The sequence below is a fragment of the Megascapheus bottae genome, chromosome 11 (assembly GCF_031878675.1).
Source record: "Megascapheus bottae isolate mThoBot1 chromosome 11, mThoBot2.hap1, whole genome shotgun sequence".
NCBI classification, from domain to species: Eukaryota; Metazoa; Chordata; class Mammalia; order Rodentia; family Geomyidae; genus Megascapheus; species Megascapheus bottae.
In genome coordinates, this window is record NC_143519.1 from 2,193,237 (window position 1) to 2,211,456 (window position 18,220).

The 18,220-nt window shown below is 57.9% G+C and overlaps 1 protein-coding gene across 1 annotated transcript in view; it reads right to left on the minus strand.

Moving 5' to 3' along the window:
* Positions 1–18,220, minus strand: part of Col4a2 (collagen type IV alpha 2 chain) — a 131,278-nt gene that overhangs the window by 1,977 nt on the left and 111,081 nt on the right. Inside the window, exons 29-46 of the mRNA XM_090341884.1 lie at positions 17,745–17,966; positions 15,414–15,575; positions 13,985–14,155; positions 13,168–13,311; positions 11,290–11,412; positions 10,886–11,067; positions 9,816–9,879; positions 9,499–9,573; positions 8,251–8,358; positions 7,697–7,804; positions 5,903–5,974; positions 4,849–4,974; positions 4,296–4,412; positions 2,483–2,644; positions 2,305–2,403; positions 1,759–1,905; positions 1,515–1,631; positions 291–482 (exon numbers count right to left, since the gene is read on the minus strand). Of these exons, the coding sequence (XP_090198010.1) occupies positions 291–482; positions 1,515–1,631; positions 1,759–1,905; positions 2,305–2,403; positions 2,483–2,644; positions 4,296–4,412; positions 4,849–4,974; positions 5,903–5,974; positions 7,697–7,804; positions 8,251–8,358; positions 9,499–9,573; positions 9,816–9,879; positions 10,886–11,067; positions 11,290–11,412; positions 13,168–13,311; positions 13,985–14,155; positions 15,414–15,575; positions 17,745–17,966 (2,391 nt within the window). The remainder of the gene's footprint in view (positions 1–290; positions 483–1,514; positions 1,632–1,758; positions 1,906–2,304; positions 2,404–2,482; positions 2,645–4,295; positions 4,413–4,848; positions 4,975–5,902; positions 5,975–7,696; positions 7,805–8,250; positions 8,359–9,498; positions 9,574–9,815; positions 9,880–10,885; positions 11,068–11,289; positions 11,413–13,167; positions 13,312–13,984; positions 14,156–15,413; positions 15,576–17,744; positions 17,967–18,220) is intronic.

Sequence of the window (18,220 nt, forward strand, 5' to 3'; positions counted from 1 at the left end):
CAGGGACCTTCCGCTGAGCGTTTCTCTTCACCACAGCTGGTTTTGCTCATAGCAGAGGTGTCAGCCTGGGCCACCAGGGGGCACCACCCTCACCCCGTGTCCACCCCGCCCTCCACCCTAGCCCCCCCCCCCCCTTCCAGCCAGAGCTGTGCCTGAGCCAGGCCCCTGTGCACAGGGGTTTACAGGCTGCAGTAAAGCACGGGTCCAGTGGCCATCTCCATGTCTGCTCCCCACAGCGAGGCCCCTGGGCTCCGTCTGGGCCCTACTGTGGGGCTGGGTGCACCGCTTACCCAGGTCCTGGTTGTGGGCTTTTTCCTGGCCTTCAAAGTACAGCAGGCTGTAGCCACTCCAGAGCTTGCTCATGCCCGCCGGGCACACGGGCTCCTGGTCTGTCTGGCTGTGCTTCACCAAGAGGTAACCAATGCTGACGCTGCGCCCTGGCATGCCAGGCAGACCCGGGCTTCCCGGACGGCCTGGTTCCCCTAGGACCCGAGAGAAAGCAGCTGTCGTCAGCGGACCCCAGGTCCACCCACATCGGCCATTCTTTTGCCCAAAGCTTGGGGCTCAGTCTGAAGCGGACTCAAGTTTGTGTTCGATGGGCAGGAAATGATAATTACACTAAGGAGCTCAGCAGAAAGGACTCCACCCCAGTGGCCCAGGTAACGTCCCCCCAGGGAGTCGCAGAGGCGCAGAGCGAAGGACAGAGACTGGGAGCTGGTGGTGTCTGGAGATGCCGTGGTGCTGAGCTCTTGCCTAGCTCAGGCCAGGCGCTGACTGCGGGACGAGCTCCCGGCACAGCCATGTTTCCGGGCTGGACACTTCTTCCTGTGTGCAGCTGAAACCTGACTCTGTGTCTGCCACTCACGCCCGGGTTCTAGCCCAGAACACAGCACAGCTTTGTGCCTGTCTCCACCTTCAAGTCAGCTGTCCCAGCTGGTCCCCTCTCCTCTGCCCCTCCATCTTCTACTTTCTTCCAGGATAAACCCCCAACCCTCCTTGGGGCCCTGGCAAGGCTCCAGCTTGCCCCTGTTTCTGGATTTCCCCCTTGGTGGGGGTAAAGCCAGGCGGAGGCGTGCATGTGTGCGAGTGTGTATGTGTAGTGCCCTTTGACCTTGGTGCTATGATGCAGTCTGGGTTGACACCTTTTCCTCACCGAAAGCCAGCTGCCGTTTGACTGATCATGCATTGGTTCAGACTGATGAAAGCTCATCTTAAGAATCTGTCTTTCCCTGACCTTCTGCACATGTTCACAGTTTTGTTGCTGTGCCCACACTGGAGTTTGAACTCAGGGCCTGGGTGCTGTCCCTTCACTTTTCCCATGCCAGGCTGACGCTCTATCACTTGAATCACAGCTCTACTTCTGGCTTTTCTTGTGGTTAACTGGAGAGGAGCGGCTCATGGACTTCCTTGTGGGGGCTGGCTTCACACCTCTGTCCCCAGGTCTCAGCCTCCTGACTAGCTAGGGTTATAGGTGTGAGACACAGCGCTGAGCTTTTTGTGTCCTAATCACGCACCCTCTTGTCCAACTGGGCCCTGGTGTCCTATGGGCCCTTGGTCTCCTCGGAACCCTGGAACAGCGGACACACCGCCTCTTCCCTGAGGTCCGGCCTTCCCTGGAGCCCCTCGATAACCTAGAAGAGAGGAAGAGATGAGTGCGACTGGGACCTGAGACAGGGCTCAGCCAGAGAGGATGAAGGCTGACAGCGCAAGTAGGGCAGGTGTTTCCTTGGTGGCCTGCAGCCAGGCCCCGAGCCCTACCTGGTTCTCCAGGAGGCCCCTGGGGCCCCATCTCTCCCTGAGCCCCAGGGGGGCCTCTCCTTCCCTGGGGGCCCAGCGTTCCAGGCTGCACAGCAAACCTGGGGGGTTGTCCAGCAATGCCAGGGGACCCCACAGAGCCGGGAGCACCTAGAGGGAGGGAAAGGCCTGGTGAGTGCACAGCTGCTTTGCCTTTGTGCCCAGATCTCACCCAGAGAACAGCTGGGCTCCAGATTCCCCTGAGAGGTCACCTCCCTGCCTGCCATCCACACCCCATGCCAGCCATCCACCCCTTCCACCCCCCCACCCCCACGCCTGCCATCCACCCCCTCTACCCCTCCACCCCCCACGCCTGCCATCCACCCCCTCTACCCCTCCACCCCCCACGCTTGCCATCTACCCCTCCCCCACCCCCACCTCCCACGCCCACCATCCAGCCTGAAAGCCTGGCCCAGGGCCCAGGCTTCTGCCCTGCTCCTCCAGCAGGCCCTGTGCCTGGAGGTTCTGCCCGTCCCTCTGCAGTGGGCACGCACCACGCCCCCTACTCACCTGGGAACCCCTGGTCTCCTTTGGGCCCCTTGGGGCCTCGGTCACCCGCAGGTCCAGAAGGTCCAGTGTTACCCATGAGCCCTTGCTCACCCTGGGGCCCTGCGACAGACAGGCTGGTGAGGCTGCGTGAGCCCGGCCAGGCTCCGTCCCCCTCAGCCTCTCTGAGGGGCCCCCTTACCTTTTTCTCCTGGGAGACCAAACACACCAGGTCTGCCCTGGGGCCCAGGGTCCCCGACCCATCCTTTGGACCCGGCGACTCCAGAGATTCCTGGTAGTCCGTCCTCTCCTTTGCTCCCAGGAAGAGCGGCCGGCCCGGGGGGGCCTTGTGGGCCACGGTAACCTGCAGGCACAGTCGCAGGATGGGGGGGCGGGCGTTACCCGGGAGCCCAGGGGCTCCCCCTGCTTGTAGGACTCACTGCCGAGGCCTCAGCTGGCAGCAGCTGGGCTGTGCACGTGTGCAGCGCCAGTGACGGCAGATTTCCTCCCGCTTGTTCGTTTACGTGGTGGGCACACACAAACACGGCGTTTACCATCTTGATAGTCAACACCACAGTGCGAGCTCAGGCCTTCACTTTACCACGTGAGCCACAGTTCCAGCCCTTTTTGCTGTTTTGGGTTTGTTTTTTTTTTTTGGTTGGTCGTGGGGCGTGAACTCTGGGTCTGGGCCCTGTCCCTGAGCAATTCAGCTCAGGTTTAGTGCTCTTCCACTTGGGCCACAGAGCCATTTCCAGTGTTCTAGTAGTTCAGTGGAGATAACAGAATCACTGCTTTTCATGCCTGGGCTGGCTTTGAAACTGGCTCCTCAGATCTCAGCCTTCTGAGTAGCTAGGATTACAGTGTGAGCCACCACACCTGGCTAAGCAGGGGTTTTTTTGTTTTTTGTTTGCCAGTCCTAGGGCTTGAACTCAGGGCCTGAGCATTGTCCTATGGGCTTTCTCAAGACTAGCACTCGACCACTTGAGTCATAGCACCACTACTGGCTTTTTTTTTTTTTTAATATTTTATTAACACTGATTTTCTTCTGGTTTTTTCTACCTATGTGGTACCAAGGAATGGAACCTGGGTCTTTGTGCATGCTAGGCAAGCACTCTACCACTAGGCCACACTCGTGGCCTTGCCTTTGCTGGCTACTACTGAGCTAGAGTTTCGATCTTTGCCTACTCTGGCTTGACCCTTGGTTCTCCTCTTTGTGCTGTAGCTGGAGGACCGGTGCATACCACCAGCCCAAATTTATTGCTCTGAGAGCCTCACAAATGGTTTTCTCCAGGCAGGCCTGGAACCTCCATCTTCCTGTTCTCAGTCCCGCAAGTAGCTGAGATCACAGACATGAGCTAGCACACCTGGTTCTTCTCAATGGTTTCTAAGCTCATTCCATGTTATGCAACCTCACACCATCCATTCCCAGAGCCTCACATTGTTCTAAGCTGAGCCCCCACTAAAGGCTGCCTCTCTGCCCACCATCCTGCTTCCTCTTCCTCCAGGGTGAACACTATAGGACCCCGGAAGTGGAATCTTGCATTACTTTTCCTTTTCTGACTGGCTATTTCGCCTAGGCTAATGTCCTTAGGCATGCATCAGTTTTTAGAATGTCTTGGAATTCTCTTTCTTAGCTGGATGTGGTGGTATACACTGGTAATCGCGGTTACTTGGGACATAAGGCAGGAGAATCAGGAGTCTGAGACAGACCCTAAGGTTAGAGACCCTACTTCAAAAACAAAATGGGAGTCCAAGGACTCGGCGTGGCTCAAGTGGTAGGGAGCTTGCCTCGTGTTTGTCACGGCCTGAGTTCTAGTGCAAGTATCACTAAAAAAGAAACTACTGTGGTCTGTGCCTGTGACCCGCAGCCAGCAGTGGGCATGGCCCATGTGGCACAGGAGAGGGACAGGTGGGAGGTGCCAGCTCCTCTCCTCTTCTGTGTACATCGATGGGAATGTCGGTGCCGGCTGCCCGGCTGCCCGCCCATGCCACTGTGGAAGAGCGGGGTGGCTCACCTTCTAGGCCAAAGATCCCTGGTGCTCCCGCGTCACCGGGCTGTCCAGAGATGTTGAAAGGGGGACTGCTTCCGGGGAGCCCCTGCAGACCGGGGTCCCCAGCTGGGCCTCGCTCACCTGAGGAGGAACACAACAAAGGGATTTTTAGTTCTGGCTTTCCTCTAGTGCCGTCCACTCTGGATGGGGCAGAAGGCAGAGTCCCAAGGAGGGAGACAATGACCCATGCCATCCCAGGCCCAGGAGGTCTTGGGGAGGACAGTGCTTAGAGGCTGTCCCACCAGCTCCAGCTCCTGCCACTTGTCCCTTGCCTCAGCCAGCCCTGGAATGTCCCACCGGGGCCCGGCTGCATGGGTGGCAGAGTGATTGTGAATCATGAAGGCTGTGAGCCTGAGTCCAGGCAGAAGGGGTCTGTGGGGTACAGGGACACTGGCAGTCTTCTCTGGGCCGTCCTCCAGTGTCCTGGATGCCAGGGGCGCACAGAAGGCTCTCCATGGGGCTGGCCACGCCTATCCCAGTCCGTGGACTCTGCCCTGGATGGGCGCCGTGGCCTTACCTGGTGCTCCTGGTTGTCCTTTCTGGCCTGGGGCCCCCACTGGGCCTGGAAGTGTGTTGGCCTCTCCGGGTTCACCCCTCTCCCCGATAGGGCCTGGGAATCCCGGGTCTCCGTGGATGTCGGCACCTGGAGGCCAAGGGACACATTTGCTGGCCACAGCTCCGGCCACGCAGAGGGTTTCCCAAGTGCCAGGTGAGTCAGCGGGGCTCGGAAGTGGGGAGCAGGGCGGCCACCCCAACTTTCCCTTGCTGACTCTGAAGAGCTCACGGAGAGCAGGGGAAAGCTCACTGCCCTTTGCTGGGCTCAGGTCTTGGCAGCGGCTGGTGGTGAGCGAGACCTGGGCAGGCTGTCCGCCCCAGTGCTGCTCTTGACACCATCTCTGCCTTCATCGGGGCTGGAAAACCTGACAGTGCTGAAAACCTTTCTGTTCGTGGCCAGGTTTGCAAAGCCACAAGTGACAGGCAGCACCAGCGAGGTGGCCTTAGCTGCAATGTCACCTGGGGTGTAAGCATGTGAGCTGCAATGCCATCTGGTTCATGTGTGAGCTGCAGTGTCATCTGGGTGCGAGGGTAAGAGCTGCAGTGTCATCTGGGCGCGAGGGTGTGAGCGGCAGTGTCACCCAAGATGTGAGCTGCAGTGTCACCCGGGCGTGAGGGTGTGAGCTGCAGTGTCACCTAGGCGTGAGGGTGTGAGCAGCAGTGTCACCCGGGCGTGAGGGTGTGAGCTGCAGTGTCACCTAGGCGTGAGGGTGTGAGCGGCAGTGTCACCCGGGCGTGAGGGTGTGAGCTGCAGTGTCACCTGGGCGTGAGGGTGTGAGCTGCAGTGTCACCTGGGCGTGGGTGTGAGCGTGGGTTCACCTGCAGTGCATTGCCTCTGCTTATACAAACACCAATCACGGGTAACGTTTGTCTCTCCTCAAGTGGATTTTACAAACATGTTCCCTGTGAACACGGACAGCTTCCCTACACCACAAGGACAGTGGACAGGTGGCAGACCAGGCGAGGTCCTGTCCTTCAGAAGCAGAGGGTGACGGGGTTGGGGCGCAGAGGTGTACCCGGTGATCCAGGGAAGCCTTTGGTGCCTGGCAGGCCGTGTAATCCACTGATCCCACGAAGTCCGGGAAAACCTGCAATGAGTCAGACCACGGTCAGCCATGCAGAGGAGGGCAGCAGCGCCGGGAGGGCTGGAGGTGCCGTTCTCACTTGACATCCTGGATCATAGGACAGAGGCAGCCTTCGCATCCTCTATGCAGCATGCACAGTGCCTCTTCTTATAGCCAGCCTGTGTCACACCTGCCCTGTGCTCACAGCATTACAGTCAGCTCGTGTCACAGCCACCCATGCTCACGCTGTGACAGTCAGCCGGTGTGACACCCGGCCCGTGCTCACGCTGTGACAGCCAGCTGGTGTGACACCAGCCCGTGCTCACGCTGTGACAGCCAGCCGGTGTGACACCCGGCCCGTGCTCACGCTGTGACAGCCAGCCTGTGTCACACCCGGCCCGTGCTCACACTGTGACAGCCAGCCTGTGTCACACCTGGCCCATGATCACACCATTATGGTCAGCCTGTGTCACACCCGGCCTGTGATCACACTGTTACAGTCAGCCTGTGTCAAACCTAGCCCATGATCACACCATTATGGTCAGCCTGTGTCACACCCGGCCTCTGATCACACTGTTACAGTCAGCCTGTGTCATACCCAGCTATGATCACACTGTTACAGTCAGCCTCTGTCAAACCCAGCCCATGATCACACTGTTACAGTCAGCCTGTGTCACACCTGGCCCATGATCACACCATTATGGTCAGCCTGTGTCATACCCAGCTATGATCACACTGTTACAGTCAGCCTGTGTCACACCTGGCCCATGATCACACTGTTACAGCCAGCCTGTGTCAAACCCAGCCCATGATCACACCATTATAGTCAGCCTGTATCACACCCGGCCTCTGATCACACTGTTACAGTCAGCCTGTGTCACACCTGGCCTGTGATCACACCATTATGATCAGCCTGTGTCACACCCAGCTATGATCACACTGTTACAGTCAGCCTGTGTCAAACCCAGCCCATGATCACACCATTATGGTCAGCCTGTGTCACACCCAGCTATGATCACACTGTTACAGTTAGCCTGTGCCAAACCCAGCCCATGATCACACCATTATGGTCAGCCTGTGTCACACCCAGCTATGATCACACTGTTACAGTCAGCCTCTGTCAAACCCGGCCCATGATCACACTGCTACAGTCAGCCTGTGTCACACCTGGTCCATGATCACACTGTTACAGTCAGCCTGTGTCACACCTGGCCCATGATCACACTGTTACAGTCAGCCTCTGTCAAACCCAGCCCATGATCACACTGTTACAGTCAGCCTGTGTCACATCTGGCCCATGATCACACCATTATGGTCAGCCTGTGTCACACCTGGCCTGTGATCACACCATTATGGTCAGCCTGTGTCACACCCAGCTATGATCACACTGTTACAGTCAGCCTGTGTCACACCTGGCCCATGATCACACTGTTACAGTCAGCCTGTGTCACACCTGACCTGTGATCACATCATTATGGTCAGCCTGTGTCACACCCAGCTATGATCACACTGTTACAGTCAGCCTGTGTCATATCTGGCCCATGATCACACCATTATGGTCAGCCTGTGTCAAACCCAGCCCATGATCACACCATTCTGATCAGCCCGTGTCACACCCGGCCGTGTTCACACCGTTATGGTCTGTGGCCCACAGTGAGGCTCGCAGGCAGACTGTTCCTTCTGCAGCCTGGCGGCTGAGTCCTGAGCCGCTGCGGGCCCCATCTCTTCGTGGAAGTGGAGTCTTACCTGGCAAGCCTGGACTGCCTGGCCAGCCGTAGTCTCCTTTCTCACCAGGCCCTCCGATTCGTCCAGGGTCTCCCTGTGGCCCCTGCACCCCTGCGAGCCCGGGGAAGCCTGGGGAAGACACACAGTGACGTCTGAGCACACGGGGGATCCTGAAGACCCAGGAACAGACTCTGTGAGGTCCAAATTCGGAGGGGCTGAGGACCTGGGGCCGCAGCCTGGAGCATGTGCCATTCTAGGCCAGCCAGCTTCAGTGACAGGGTGAGCTCAGCTTGGCTCATCCCATCATGTGGGCAGGAGTGTGCAGAGTGCCTGGCTGGCCCGGTTAAGGAGCAGGACCAGTACAGAGCAGGCAGCCGCCTGACGCTCTGTCTCACCACAGGAGGACTCAGATGCCCCGTGGCTGCACAGAGCCAGAGCTAGGCTCCAGAAACACCTTCCAATCACCCCCAGGGGTCCAGATGGCATGGCACGGCAGGGGAGGATGTGGCCAGGGCGACCACTTGTTCTGGGCCCGGGGAGGCCTCCTGTGTTGCATATTGTGACTGCAGACTCACCTGACTGTCCTTTAGGGCCGGGGGGCCCTTGGGCTCCAGTTATGCCTGTTATCCCAGGAAAGCCAATGTCACCCTCTGTTCCTTTCTCTCCGAAGACTCCCTTTAGACCTGGAATGGCAGATGGCACAGCTGTTGTGTCAAAGGGCCTGCAGGTGAAGGCTGCTGCCAGGCCCTGCATGGGGGTGGTAGCAGAGCCTGTTCCTGTCTCAGCTGACTCTACTGCCTTCCTCGGAGATGGAGGTAGCTGGCCTCCACAATGGTAGCCACCGGTCTGTTCTGCAGTCTCCCTACACAGAACACCAGGACATCCAGGGACCCCTGGGACACTGGGCATAGTGCCTCAAGCCTGGGACACGAAACCCACTGCTGTCTTCCTTTGGACCTGTGCGGCGAGGACCCTCTGGCAGTCCTGCAGGGAGGGCCACGTGGCCAGGAGCAGAGTCTCCTGCCAGCAGTGTCTGGGTGGCCATCTTGGGAAGGGAGCCAAGTCTCTGACCCACAGCGCTGACATTGGTAGCACTGCACTGTGGGCTGCATGTTAGGCAACCAGCACAGGGCGCCTATCAGGTGATGCTGGCATGTGTTGTGCCAGGAGACACGTGGGCTTCAGCCTTCCTGACACTTAGCCCTGAGAACTCATGAGTGATACCCATGGCAGCAGTGGCCCCACTCCCGTTTTTATACAGCACACTTGGACAGTAACGTTTAGGACAGGAGGGCAGCCAGCCTTGAGACAGGCGACCCGCAGCCCAGGACCCCTGCTCTGCAGGCAAGAGACAAGATATAATTACAGTCCCAGACTGGCTCCTTGTTGGTGGGGCACTGGGGTCCTGAGGGCTGGACACAAAACCTTCCTTACCCGGCCAGCACCGCATCTGCAGTGTGGGGCCCCCAGGGAGTCACTGGTCACCAGCCGCGGGGCACAGCACCCGGGACCGGTGCTTTGAACTTGACTTCAGTGACACTCAGGCTGGCCACTGTCAGATACGGGGGTGCACTGCAGGGGCCTGCAGTCCAGCTGCTCGCGGGTCTCCATGAGTGACAGCCACGGGCTGCTCGAATGTCTCCCCAGATTCCACTTCATGAAAAGTTAACATCTTTCTCACCCATGGGGCTTGAAGACCCTCCACTAGTTATGACACAATCTTTTGTGGTTTTTGGCAAAAACTGATCCATGTGGCAGACCACGCTCAGAGACAAGGCTCAGGGCTTAGGTGAGCAGGAAGAAAAGTAAAATAACTTGCGTACCCGGCGTGCCAGTGAGGCCCCGCTCTCCCTTCAGTCCCGGGCTTCCCGGTAAGTCTATGGTGTCTCCAACGTCACCTGCAACATGCAGAGAAGATGGTGAGGGGCAGGCCGTCCGCTGGGAGGCGTTAGCTCCAATGAACCACCAAAAAGGTAGAAATGGAGCTGTAGCTCAGGCAGTACAGTGACAGCCAGGCCCTGAGTTCAAGTCCTAGGATTCACACAAAAATGAAAAACTGCAGCCAGCAGGCAACAAAACAAAGCCCTGGAATTCTTGGCTGCAGACACCCATTTCCTTCTGTGGTTGTAGCGACACTCACCCAAGTCCCCGGTTTGGCCGGTCTCCCCGTAGAGGCCTTCTCTGCCAGGAGCGCCCTTGTCGCCCTAGGGAGAGTCACATGGAAGCAGTTAGGAGGCCTGGTGCAGACACCGCTGGGCGCCAGGACGACGCCCGGCCACTCCCTGCTCAGAGTGCGTGTCTTGCGTGTCTTACACAGGTGTCTTTGGAGGACACCAGCATGTTCTCCACCCCAATGTGGCTGCACGCAAGCCTGGTTATGGGATTCCCCTCGCTACAGGCTGGGAGTGAGGGAGGGACCCTGGGCTGCACCCTGGGACAGCTGGGAGTGAGGGAGGGACCCTGGGCTGCACCCTGAGACGGCTGGGAGTGAGGGAGGGACCCCGGGCTGTACCCCAAGACAGCTGGGAGTGAGGGAGGGACCCCGGGTTGCACCCCGAGACAGCTAGCTAGGTGGGCACTCCAGTTGGCTGATCCGGCTCTGCCCTCAGCACTGAACGCCTTGTGGCAGAACCAACTGAGGTCAGAACAGGGTTTCAGGACACAACCCCGACCGCTGTGCCACACTGCCTATACTACCACAGGACTCTCGGTGAAGCCCAGGGAGCTGCCTTCAAGTTACTGGGAAGAAAACAGGTGTGGGGGGCTGCAGCCATGCCCAGCTCATGGGTGGGCGGTCACACCATTGCTATGGCAACAGCAAGTGCCCCAGAGACTTCTGAGAGGAAGGGTGCTAATTCATAGGTACACTGCTGTTCTGTAATGGATTGGGGCCTGGGGTCACTGTCTGGGTCGGTGAGAACACTCTGACCTCTGCTGACCTCATGGGAAGCCTCATTCCCTCGAGGGCAACAGGGGAAGATGGAACACCAAAGCCCTGGGAGGGGAAGCAGCTCCAGCATGGCCACTCCGTCCCCAGCGAAGCAGAAGCCTGCACAGCCTCACGGCAGGGGGCGGAAGCTCACTCTAAACCTGCCTGTTGGCCACTCTGACCCCAGTGAGTGCAAAACATGTGTGTGTGTGTGCGCGTGTGGGGGTGCACGTGTGGTGCCGCTCTCTGGAGGTGCTGGCTGGACAGGTCTGTCTACTCACCCTGCTTCCTGTGAACCCCGGGAAGCCCACGATTCCGGGAGGGCCCGACACGCCGGGAAAGCCGGGCAGCCCGGGGATGCCCGGGGCTCCGATGTCGCCCTTGGTTCCTTTGATGTGCCCGGGCCTCCCGGGTACACCCGGGGTTCCTGCCAGCCCCGGGACCCCTGGCATTCCTTGGATCCCTGCAGGAAGACCCCGCGCATTAGACGGCTGGGGAGGCAGCGCCGCCTTCGCCAGTCCGGAAGCCTCTCCACGCCCGGAGGGCTGCAGATGCTAACACAGGGCCCGTGGGCGGGGGGCGGGGGGAGCCCACGAGAGACTGAGCACAAGGCGGGTGTGGCAGAGCTCTGGAGGTGGGCGGAAGAGGCGGTGAGCGGGATCGGGCTGGCCGGGGCATGACTCACCCTTCAAGCCCAGGTACCCCTTCAGGCCCATGGGTCCTTCTTCTCCCTTCTCCCCCTTCATGTCTTTCATCCCTGGTAGGATGATGGGCGGCGGTCCCGGGGGGCCTGGGTCTCCACGGTTGCCTGGAAGGAAACGCCCAGACAATGCAGCACAGAGGCGAAGGCCCCCTCCACTCCCGCCTCCCTCCACGGACCCACGCCTTGTCTCCCCAAGGGCGGCCTCCGAGACTTCCATGCGGAGATGTCCCTTCTCTGCTACCCCAGCAGAGTGTGCCGGGAACCGTCTCAGAGCACAGGAGCCCACAGTGGAAGGCTGGAAAGGCCTGTCCTGCCCACAGTGCCCAGAGACCCGGAGGCCGTGTGGGGGCTGTGCCTGCCCCCTCTGAGCAGGAAAGCTGGCTCTGCCTGGACTACACCCCAGGACCTGGGCTCTTCGAACTTTCACAAGTTTTCTCACTGTAAAATGTATATATTACGCAACGCCTCCCTTGAAAGGGCACGATGGAATGTTCCTCTGCAGATGGGCTGTGCCGTGAGCCTCACATTAGAACCACGGGAGCACAGGAGATTACACCGGCCCCTGGCGGCCAGTCCCGAGCTCCCCGCCGCTCCTGAGCTTGGACGACCTCAAGGACTTCATCTGTGGACCAGACCCACTTCCAGATGGAGCCACAGGCCACGTGGAGGACGTTTCCAGGGTTCAACCACGCTGCGGCACCAGGTACAGCGGGACCTTGTGTTCTGGGATTGCTGCGAATCCGCCCTGTGTCTGTGCCCTATTTTATTTATTATTCTTTGGTTGATGGATATTTGGACTGTGTCTATTTGGGGGCTATTTGGAATAATGTTGCTATGAGCATGTATGTTTCTATTATCTTCACCAGGGAATAGAATTTCTGGGTAACTTATGTTTAACTTTTCGGTGAGCTGTTTCTCCTGGAACTCTAACCTTCATTTTTTCAACTTTGAGATTAATCTCTCCCTAGCAGATCTTTAAAAGGTCCTATGGCTACTTGTGGTGGAATGCGTTTTCATGACACCCGGGGCTTGAACTCAGGGCCCCCCACTTTTTTGCTCAAGGCTGGTGTTCTTTGACTTGAGCCACTCCTCCACTTCTGGCTGTGTGTGTGTGTGTGTGTATGTGTGTGTGCTCACACCATTTCTGGGGCTTGAACTCAGGGCATTCACATTGTCCCTGAGCTCTTTTTGCACAAGGCTGGTACAACTACTGAAGTCACAGCTCTACTTCTTGCTTTTCCATGGTTATTTGGAAAATCTTACAGACTTTGCTGCCTGGCCTGGCTTTGAGCCATCATCTTCAAATCTCAGCCTCCTGTTACTTCTGGCTTTTCTGATGGTTAATTGGAGATAACAGTCTGGGATATGTCTACCCAAAGTAGCTTCTTTTTTTTTTTTCCTTTCTGCTAGTCCTGGGCTTGAGCTCAGGGCCTGAGCACTGTCCTTGGGCTTTCTCAAGGCTAGAGCTCTACCACTTGAGTCTCAGCACCACTTCCGGCTTTTTTCTATGTATGTGGTACCGAGGAATCGAACCCAGGTCTTCATGCATGCTAGGCAAGCACTCTACCACTAGGCCACACTCCCGGCCCCCAAAGTAGCTTCTAACTGTGGCCCTCTGGTCTCAGCTTCCTGAGTGGCTAGAATGGTAGATGCCAGCACTTGATGGCATCTTGGTGATGCTCTTATTTCTGGTTCACGATTAGGAGTGCTGACACGCTGCTGGGAGGAGGGCATTCAGCTTTCGCTCCTCTGGTTGTTTGGGCTTTTGTGCAGCTCTAGCCTAGGTGTTCTGGGAGTGAGTCAGGAGCGGGGGTGGTTCTTAGTCTCAACTACACAAGGTGGGTTTCAAGAAGCACTTACCTTTAACACCTGGCTGGCCTGGCAAGCCCTTCAGACCAGGCACTCCAAAAAACCCAGCCTCTCCTTTGGTGCCTGGGAAGCCAGGTCTTCCCTTGAGTCCAATCAGGCCCTGGAAGCCGTCCATCCCAGGTGAGCCTCGATCCCCTGCACGGGAACGGGAGAGGCAGGGTTAGTTTCGTGTTACCATCACAGTGTGGCTGTGTAATTCACAGGACAAGATGCCAGGATGCTTAACCTCAAATGGGGTTCTTAGGGACCTAAGAGCCTCTGTCTGGGCAGCAGCATGCAAACAGAGGGCCAGCCTGTATCTGTGCCATCGGGCGTTGCTAAGCACTGGAGATGGGACAGTAAGGCAGGCCATGAGCCAGGGCAGTCAGAGGATCCCAGGCCTGGATCTAGGGGAGAGAGAAAAGGTCCCAGGGATGACGGTGACGTCAGTTCTGTCCCCTGTGGGGGCCTGCAGGGTGGTCAGGTGGTGAGGGACTCAGCAACACTCCCGGGCTGGGAAACTCCACTTGCAGATGTGCTCAGGGTGTGTGAAGAAAGTGACCCAAGGGGTAGAGGCTGCGTAACAGCGTCGTCAACCTCCTCATCGGAAGCCCTTTTACCCATGGCCTGTCTGGAGATTCCCTCACGTCAGCGATAAGCCCTTCTCAGGCCACAGCGTCCCTCCTTGGACAATGACTAACCAGCAGTTTGCACCCCGGTCATGGGCGGCACCCCCCCCCCCCGCCCCACTGAGGGCGTACTGACAGCTGCCGGGATCAGGGTGACCGCCACGTCCAGTAGCAGTCCTGTGGCCACAGCTGCCATTTACCTTTTTGCCCGGGCATCCCAGGCATTCCAGCCATTCCTTTAAATCCGGGATTTCCTTGGTGACCTTGTTCGCCAAAAAAGCCAGCATCACCTCTGTCGCCAGAGAGGCCTTTCATGCCCACAGGGCCAGGTGCGCCTGTGTCACCAGGGTCCCCTCTTTCTCCAGGCAGGCCTGCCAGAAAGAACACAAGCAAGACTGAAGGGCCGCAGAGTATGAACTCCTTTCAGACTCCGAATACACTTTTCTGCAGGAAATGCCCTCCCCTGGATGGGCGAGGAGCCAGCGCACTGCAGAGGCGAGTTTTCACGGGGGTGGGGAGAGGACATCCTGCAGGGCTGGCTTTTCTGAGGTCTTCCTGAGGCCTCCATGAGATTCCCTCACCCAAGTTCCTTCCCTCTAGGAACCCAGGACGAGAGCGCCATGGCAGTGGACGGAGGGGTGGGTGGGGAAACGGGTGCTGTATGGAGGGCTCTGAGCAGAGCCCCAGAGCAGGCCCCTAAGCTCTTCACAAAGTTTCTGCCTGACCATGAGAACCAGAGGCTGACAGGCAAGACAAGGCGCTTAAAGACCGCTGCCGCGTGTGACTGTGTGGAACTACATCCCGTGTCACTGTTTCAGTGCCTTTGACAAAACCGTGGTAAGAGCAGACAAACTTGTATGAAAAAATGTCCTTGCGGGGCCAGCACTCTCTGTCATGTTTTGGTGGATGAGTCCTAGCACACCGGAGGGTAAGGCAGGAAGATCACTTGAGCCCAGAGTTCAAAACCAGCCTACAGGGCTGGGAGTGTGGCCTAGTGGTAGAGTGTTTGCCTAGCATGCATGAAGACCTGGGTTTGATTCCTCGTTGCCACAAACAGAAAAAAGCCGGAAGTGGTGCTGAGGCTCAAGAGATAGAGCTCTGGCCTTGAGAAAGTCCAAGGACAGTGCTCAGACCCTGAGTTCAAGCCCGGGACTGGAAAATAAAAACGAGCTTAGCAATCAGTGAGGCTTTGTCTCAGGCAGAGCAAAGCTAAAGCGAGGCAACATTTATCAGCGCATGAGATGCAGAAGCCGTGAACCGGCTGGGAGAGCAAGATGCCCCTGGCACCGGCTGTCACCCTGCTGCCGGGTGGCTCCAGGCCTCGTCTGCCATCTTGCTCCGTTTGATGTTTCCCCTTCAAAGCAGACCGCTGGTTTTGAACTTTCATAGTGGGAGTTGTTTTGGCTTTTTAAAAACCATTCTCGGGTGACATTATATCTGGATACCTAATATGTACAACAGGTGCCAGGAGAACCAGTTAAGTTCTCTTCGGTGCACGTGTGTCCTGTTGTCGGCACCCCTCACAGTTCCAGGGAATGCAGGTGGGGAGCCTCCTTTGCGGGGCAGGGCAGGTCCCCTGCAGGCTTAGTACTGCTGAGGATCCTTCCCCGCCGGGGGGCTGACTCTTACCTCCAAGACCCGGGGCGCCTGGCAGCCCCAAGGGCCCTCCTTGCCCAGGGGCTCCTGGGAATCCGTGCTGTCCAGGAGGTCCCGGCAGTCCTGGCTGACCCAAAGGCCCGGGAAAGCCCAGCTGGCCCTTGAGCCCTGGCATTCCTGGCATCCCTTGACTTCCTGCAGGAATCAGAGAAGAACCGTGAGGCCAGCTCTCTCCTCGCCTCACAGGGACAACGCGTCCCCCTTCCCACCGTGTGTGTAACGCGGGACCTAGTTCAGGATTACTGGGAATCTGGACGATGCAGGGAAGCGCAGTGAATCAAGTCACAGAGTCTCATGCCATCACCCGGCCTCCTGCCACATTTCCATCCTCCTTAACAGACCAGGACATCCAGACTCAGAGTCTTGACAACACCACAATTTCTCCTCATCATTCTTCGTGCGGTGTGCAGATACATGGCCGTGTGAAGAAGCCACCATGATCACGTGGCAGCTCTCACGCATGCCGCTCTGCATTGCAAATGACCAGGCCCTCATGTACCAGTGCTTCTGGCACGAGCTCCCTCCCTGGGCACAGCCAGAGTCCTGGCGAGGGTGGAGTGGGGAGACGGGGACCCAGCGCCGAGCTGTGGGGGTCGGCACGTGGTGGATGATGAGCAGTGTTTCTTCCTCCCAGCGTTTGCTTTTCGGCAAAGTGTCTATTCTTACTGGTGCTGTCTTTTGCAGGGCTGCCTGCTGTCCTCATGGGCTCTGGCATCTGGCCCTCGTAAGGAGGAGCTCGAGTGATCCTGACTGGTGATATTTCTTGGCATCTATTTCAAGTTGCCGCCCGGGGTTTCTTTTCTACGACACAGCGTATGAACATCGGCACACAAATCTCATAATTTGGTGTGCATGTGGCCTGGGCCCCTGTGTGTGCATGCGCTAATTCCTTCCTCTCAGGTTTGCACACACTCATACTGCGAACAGTTTCTTCTACTAACTTTTCTGTCTCGCTGCCTCTCTGTCTCTTTTAACATTCATTCTCTGGCCCTCCCTAGCTCTGCACATTTCCTCTTTCTTCCTGTCTTCTAGTTGCAGTCCAGTGTGTACAGCGAAGGGGCCAGCGTGGCAGGGCCTCCTCTGTGCACTTTCTTCCTGAGTCCTAACCATCCCTCCAGGGGTGAGGGGCAGCGGAAGGACACAGGAGGGCCCCAGTCAGGTGCCTGAGTCTGGGCTGCCTGGCTGTGATAACCTGGGAGGAAATGAGGCTGCTCACCGTGTCCTTATAGCGCATGGCTGAAGGGGATTGCTTGGGCGTGAAGGCCTCTCCAGTGTGGGGAGTGGGCTGGCATGTGGGCTCAGCAGTTTTGAGGGGGCCTTCCACAACACTTCTCATAAGAACAGCGGTTGGGGACACAAGTTAGTGCCAGAACCCAGATGAGATGGTGGCCTGAGAGATGGAAGCATGCCAGGCAGCAGGTGCCAGGCCGTGCTGTGGGACGGGGGTGGGGCTTCCTGCCTTGGGTGGATGGGACAGGCTTTCGAGCATGTCCGTCTGCACTGACTTCTGCTACGTCCTGGGCTGCGGGGAAGTCAGGAGTGGCGTTCTTTGCTCCTCTGGGCGTTACCCCCAAGTATTTCTTTGAAGCTATTTCATCTTTAGAATAATCGCTGAAAAGGAGCGAGCACCACCCACACCACACACCAGCTTCCACCAGCTCCGGCACCTGGTGTGGGGGCTGCATGACCGCACCATCCAGCACCGTGTCTATCTCTCGCTGTGTTAAACCAACATGGAGAACCTTGTGTTTCCTAAGACATTCAAAACAAAAAAGCACCAGCTGGCTCACTGTGGTGGCTCACTTTGCAGCCTCAGCCCTGGGAAGCTGAGGCAGGAAAAAGGAAGCTCTTCAGAGGCCAGCTATGGCTGCACAGGGAGACACCTCAGAAAGCCTGAAACACGGGATAGGAGTGTGGCCTAGTGGTAGAGTGCTCGCCAAGCATGCAGAAAACCCTGGGTTCAATTCCATGGTACCATGTACACAAAGAAAGCCGCAAGGGGTGCTGTGTCTCAAGTGGTAGAGAGCTAGCCTTGAGAAAGCCCAAGGACAGTGTCCACGGGTAGTTTTTTTTTTTTTTTAAAGCCTGAAACCAAAAAGCATCTGAAAAATAAAAACCATCCACCCTGCACTGCTGCTCCCGCCACCCTGTTCAGTGCACTGAAGACCAGACCTGCCTCCCCATCTCCTGTGCCAGGCAGTGCCCACTGCCTCCCCACGGCTGCTCAGCTCTGGGCACAGCGCCTGCAGGATGCAGGGGTCACCCTGCAGCCAGTGTGACAGGGACAGCCTGCCGGTGTCTCACCTCTGAATCCGGGTGGGCCTATGTCTCCCGGAAGGCCTTTCAGCCCAGGGTGTCCTGGCAGTCCGGCATCGCCTCGAGGCCCGGTCTGGGCTCCCAGCACGTCTCCCGGCAGGCCCCTGTCCCCGGGTGGCCCAGCTGGCCCCGGCAGGCCGACGGGGCCGGGGAGGCCATCAGGTCCTGGGAGGCCCGCAGCACCTTTGGACCCTCGGGGTCCCATGAATCCTGAAAGGAAACAGAGAGGTTCCCTTAGCCATAAGATCTCATCACCACACGGCAAACTGTGCTGGGAAAAGGCCAGGGGGCCAGGGTGTGGTGAAGGCCTCTGGCGGAGGCCCCCAGAGTTTCTGAGGTGTGATCCGTACACAGCTCTTATGAAGAGCTATGGCTTTTGCCATAGCACTGGGAGCAGTGAGCATCTATGTTCGTGTGAATGCAGGTCCAGTATGTGAAACACACTCTGTGGTCTTTGGGGTGGC